We start from the raw sequence: 5917 nt of genomic DNA, 5'->3' as shown, positions 1-5917 counted from the left end.
GCGGCTCTCACGGCGCGTCTCTCCCGCAGGCGCCTGGGCGCGCGCGCTGCTCCGGGACTACGCCGAGGCCTGCGGGGACGCGGCGGCGGCGGCCCGGGCCCGGCCGGTGCGCGCGGCCGCGTACGCAGGGCTGCTGGGCGGCGCGGCGGCCTGCTGCGCGCTGGCGCCGGGCGAGGCGGCCTTTGAGGAGGCGCTGCTCGACGCGTCGGGGACGCTGCTGCTCCTGGCGCCGGCCACGCGCAACCGCGCCTCGGAGGCGCACGTGCAGCGGCTGCTCTGGCTGCGGGGCCGCGGGCGCCTGCGCCACGCCAGCCTGGGCCTCTGCTCGCTGGTTTACGAGGCGCCCTTCGACGCCCAGACCAGCCTCTACCAGGCTCGCTGCCGCTACCTGCAGCCCCGCTGGGCCGACTTCCCCGCCCGGGTGCTGGACGTGGGCTTCGCGGGCCGCTGGTGGGTGCTCGGGGCCCGCATGCGCGACTGCGACATCAACGACGACGAGTTCCTCCACCTGCCGGTGCACCTGCGCGTCATCGGGCCCCAGCAGCTGCGCTCCGAGGCCAACGAGCGGCTCTTCGACGAGAAGTACAGGCCGGTGGTGCTCACGGACGATCAGGTGGACCAGGCGCTGTGGGAGGAGCAGGTCCTGCAGAAGGAGAAGAGGGAGCAGCTTGCCCTGAGCCAGGCCGACTCGCTGCTGCCGCCGGAGGGCGCGAGATGAGACCCCGGGGGAGACCCCGGGATGGGGCAGTTGGTGGGAGGGCGCCTCGAAGGCAGCGACGGAGATCAGCTACGTGCGGACTGTGGTCTCGCTGGGTTCCCCAAATTAGGGGGCTTTCTCGCTCTCCCCTTGTTCCTTGTTCCCTGAAGCCGGTCCAGAGCCGTCTGGGTCGAGGAGTTAGGCGGAGCGGAGCGGCGTGGCCGTGTGTTTTCCACTGCCGGAGTCAGTAATGAACCTTATTCATAACTGAGCCTTTTTGTCACTGCTCGGCTGCACAGTCCCCCCGACTGAGGTGTCCCATTTGTGGGGGGACTCCCAAGCTCTCCTAAGACCGTTCCGATTTCTGTTTAAAATTGGAACTGAAATGTTTATTTATTCCTATGAGTAACATGTTTGGGTTTTTTTAACTTTTTATTTTGAAATAATTATAGTCTCGAAGGAAACTGGGAAAATAATACAGACATTCTGGGTACCCTTCCGCTGGCTTCCCTGAAATGGAACCGTGTTACATAAGCAATACCAAACCAAGAGATGGACATTGGTATAGGGAAACTTTTTGCAAAAAAAAAAAAAAAATGCCTGCTTTTACCATATGTGTATTGAGGGTGATGTTAAAGTGACTTGGAGGGATAAAGCATTTTCTGATGTGAAACTCTATATGGAATCATAGATTCTGGTTATGTTATATTTAATCCTGAAAACGGAATCCTCTGTAAGGGAATGTTAGCGTACATAGCTAGGTTATGGTAATCATACTTTTGAAACTAAAATATTGCAGGAATGAAATACCTCTGTCACCTAGGTGGCCCGTGGGTACTTAATAAAACCAGGAGATGAAACAGCCATCTTTGTTGTGATGCTTGTGTTCATGCGTTTTGCCATTAACTTTTGGTATCTGGACTGTTCATTCATACTATGGGTATATTGAACACATGGTAATTTTCACAGCATTACCTTTGGGGAAAGGGAGCATCTTATAAGTCAAGATCTGCATTTTACAAAGGAAAACGTGAGGTTCAAAAAGTCCCTTATTTTTCCAAGGCTGTGGCAGGGCCATGATTCAAACTAACTCCCAGCCCTGTGACTTATTCCTCAGACTCGTGGCACTATCTTTGATCCTAACGACATCCTGCCACAAATTATTAAATGCTGTTATCGGTAGCCATACATAAAGTTGAATACAGAAATAAGTGAATATAAAAAAGAAATGCAGGGGCCAGCCCGGTGGCATAGTAGTTAAGTTCGTGCACTCTGCTTCAGGTGCCCAAGGTTCACAGGTTCGGATCCCAGGCATGGACCTAGCACCACTGATCAGGCCACGCTGTAGCAGCGTCCCATATAAAATAGAGGAAGATTGGCACAGATGTTAGATCAGTGACAGTCTTCCTCAAGGAAAAAGAGGAAGATTGGCAACAGATGTTAGCTCAGGGCCAATCTTCCTCGCCAGAAAAAAAAAACGCAATGAAAACAGCCAAATGATACTGAATTGTAATCCTATACCGTTACCTGCCAAAGGCTCTGGACCTAAATCCTGACGTCTTTGTTCAAGAGAGACAGATTAACCAACTGCAAGGGAAGGTGTGAGACACACTGGCATCAGAGTGAGACTTGTTCCTTGCTGCGATCAGAAGCATGGAAAGAGGACTGCACACCTTCACTGCTGGAGTCCGTTATTCAGGGCCCCTCCTGCCTTTCAGCCAGGGTGTGTCCGTGCAGCCCCCCTGTGGCTGTGAAGCTCAGAACGGTGGTTGGCAAAAACTAAACAGCTCAGTGTGTTCATGGGAATCGTGGGGCGTAGGATAGGCCTGAAGCCCGCGTGGCTTTATGTTTGGTTGGAAGGTCAGCCTTTCCCGGCAGAATCCTGCTGTATTTTTGCTCCCCTCTCTAGTAGCTCTGGTCTCCTGAGTTTGGTGTAAGGCACAGACAAAAGCTGTCAGATGGGCCCACAGTGTTGGGACATAGATGGCTCCCAAAGGTTGGGTCCAGGTCTCCTTGTTCATTTCTGAGCTGCAAACACCCCACAGCATCAGCAGATGTTGGAGGAGTTGCATGAGGACTGCGCATGCCCAGTGTGGGTGGGAGCTGGTCTGTCCTGCTAGGGAGGAGGTAGCAGTCTGGGGTTGGCTCCCCATCCTTTGGCCAACCCAGGGGAAGAGGCCCCTGCTCTCAGCCCTGCCCAGTGCCGGAGACAGCAGAGTGGACAGACTGCCTCCATTGCCGTAGGGGCCGGGTCTGGGGAGGAAGAACTGCGCCTTCACGTAGGGTCTGAATCTCAGCTGTCACACTGAGCAGCTTTGTGACTGAGCTGGGCTAGGGCAGTTAGGCAAGAAAGAGAAATAAAAGTCATCCAGGTCAGAAAGGAAGAAGTAACACAGTGACTTTTTGCAGGTGGCATGATATATATGGGAGACCCTAAAGACTCCACCAAAAACTTAGAACTAAAACATTTGGTAAAGTTGCAGGATCCAAAATCAGTATATAAAAGGCTGTTGTGTTCCATACACTAATAACGAGCTGTCAGAAATTGAAAAAGTCCCATTTACAACTACATCAAAAAGAATACCTAGGAATAAATGTAAGCAAGGAGCTGAAAGACCTGGACACTGAAAACAATTAAGACATTGAGGAAAGAAATCGAAGACACAGCTAAATGGAAAGATATTCCCTGCTCGTGGATGGGAAGAATACTATGAAAATGTCCATACTACCCGAAGCAATCTATAGATTCAATACAATCCCTATCAAGTTTCAATGGCATTTTTCACAGTAATAGGACAAACAATCCTAAAGTTTGTATGAAACCACAAAAGGCCATGAATAGCCAAAGCAATCCTGAGAAAACAAAGCTGGAGGCATCACGCCCTGATTTCAAAATATACTGCAAAGCTATAGTCATCACAACAGCATGGTACTGGCACAAAACCAGACACACAGATCAATGGAACAGAATCGAGAGCCCAGAAATAAACCCACGTTTATATGGTCCATTTACGACAGAGGAGCCAAGAACATACAATGGAGAAAGGAAAGTTTCTTTAATAAATGGTGTTGGAAAAGCTGGACATCCACATGCAAAAGAATGAAATGAGACCACTATCTTACACCATACACAAAAACTAACTCAAAATGGATTAAAGACTTGAATGTAAGAATTGAAACCATATTGGGGCTGGCCCAGTGGTGCAGCGGTTAAGTTCGCACGTTCCGCTTCGGCGGCCCAGGGTTTGCCGTTTCGGATCCCGGGTGTGGACATGGCACAGCTTGGCAAGCCATGCTGTGGCAGGCCTCCCACATATAAAGTAGAGGAAGATGGGCACAGATGTGAGCTCAGGGCAAGTCTTCCTCAGCAAAAAGAGGAGGATTGGCTAGATGTTAACTCAGAGCTAATCTTCTTCAAAAAAAAAAAGAATTGAAACCATAAAACTCGTAGAAGAAAACACGTAGTAAGCTCCTTGACACTGATCTTGGTGATGATTTTTTAGATTTGACACCAAAAGCAAAGACAACAAAGCAAAAATCAACAAGTGGGACTAGATCAAACTAAAAAGCGTCTGCAGAGCAAAGGAAACCAACAAAATGAGAAGGCAACCTATAGAATGGGAGAAAATATTTCCTAATCATATCTGTTAAGGAGTTAATATCCAAAATATATGAAGAATTCATACAACCCAATAGCAAAAAAAAAGGCAGAGGCTCTGAATAGACATTTTTCCCAAAAAGACATACAAAATGGCCAACAGGTATATGAAAAGGTGCTCGACATCACTTATCAGGGACATGCAAATCAAAGCCACAGTGAGATCTCAGCTCACGCAACTGTTAGGATCGCTGTTGTCAAAAAGACAAGAAGTCAGTGTTGGTGAGGATGTGGAGAGAAGGGAACTCTCATACGCCACTGGTGGGTGTAAATTGGGGCAGCCACTCTGGAAAGCAGTACGGAGGTTCCTAAAAAAATAAAAAAAAGAAGTACCATATGATCCGGCAATTCCACTTGTGGATACTTATCTGAAGAAAACAAAACCACTAACTCTAAAAGCTACATGCCCCCCATGTTCCTTGCAGCATTATTTACTATACCTATGAAGCACGAAAACAACCTAAGGCTCCAGCGACTGAGGAATGTTTAAAGAGAATGTGGTCTACATAGACAACAGAATATCATTCAGCCGTAAAAATGAACAAAAGCTTGCCTTTGTGACAGTGGATGGACCTTAAGGACATTACGCTAAGTGAAATAAGTCAGACAGAGAAAGACAGATATCAAAAGATTTCACATGTGGAATCTAAAGAAAGAAAAACAAGGTCAGGGACACAGAGAGCAGAGAGCAGATTAGTAGTTGCCAGACTACTGGGCTCGGGGGTGAGCAAAATGGGTGAAGGGGGTCAACAGGTAGAAACTTCCAGTTAGAGGATAAGTCAGTCCTGAGGGTGTAACGTACAGGATAGTGACTGTAGTTAATAATACTGTATTGTGTATTTTCTTAAAATGTTTGAATCTCACCTTTCACACTTACAGGTGAAGCAGCTTCTCTGCGCCCCAAGCTCCTTTTCTGTAAATGGTGATGATTCCGCTCGAGTTGTAAGAACAATCTGGAAGCACATGTGAGCACGTGGGACTCAGTGGGCATCGCGGTCCGCGGCGTGCGGAGACGCCAGCCCAGAATGCGCGCCCCACGGGCTGTGCTCTGCAAGATGGGCAACCCGGCCGCGGGGACCAGGGCCGCCCAGGGGGAGTACTCAGGACGTGGAGGAGAAGAGCCATAGAGTGGGGCGTGCCCATCTCCTGGAGCCAAAAGACACTTGGATTGAATACGAACGTTTTCAGGCCTCTCTTTCTTTAAACTTTCTTTTTAGTTGCTTGGATCGGTTCAGCTTTCCAGGCCAGTTCAGGCGTGGGCTCTGGTGGGCGCTCCGGGCCGGCTGCTGTGCCCCTCGAGGCGGGCAGAGGCCTCAGGCCCACTGTGCGCTGGGCAGCGGGAGGAGCACAGTCTTGGCAGCGAGGGAGGGGCCACATGCATCTGTGGGCCGGCACCTGCCGTCCGCAGAGGTGGCCTGTCCCCTGAGATGTCCCCTGCTGCTTCCCGGACGCCTGGCTGGCCTGGGCGCTGGCCCAGCTCCCTACTGTCTGGGAGTCGTCCTGAGGTGCCCAGCGCGCTAGGCCCTGCACCAGGGGACGGCGGCAAGTGCCCAGGGCTGGGA

General features: G+C 50.5%; 1 protein-coding gene across 1 annotated transcript; it reads left to right on the top strand.

Annotated features, from left to right (window-relative positions):
* Nucleotide 1: 1 nt before the first annotated feature.
* On the top strand, nt 2-1560 carry TIMM29 (translocase of inner mitochondrial membrane 29; the record flags this gene model as incomplete). Its single annotated transcript, XM_046638292.1, has 1 exon — nt 2-1560. A coding segment is annotated over one exon (717 nt), but the record flags the coding sequence as incomplete, so codon positions are not given.
* Between the last annotated feature and the right edge of the window lie 4357 nt (nt 1561-5917).

This window comes from Equus quagga, chromosome 14 (genome assembly GCF_021613505.1).
Source record: "Equus quagga isolate Etosha38 chromosome 14, UCLA_HA_Equagga_1.0, whole genome shotgun sequence".
Taxonomy (NCBI): Eukaryota; Metazoa; Chordata; class Mammalia; order Perissodactyla; family Equidae; genus Equus; species Equus quagga.
The sequence above is the reverse complement of the archived record's forward strand: the minus strand, read 5'-3'. Positions and strand labels throughout refer to the sequence as shown.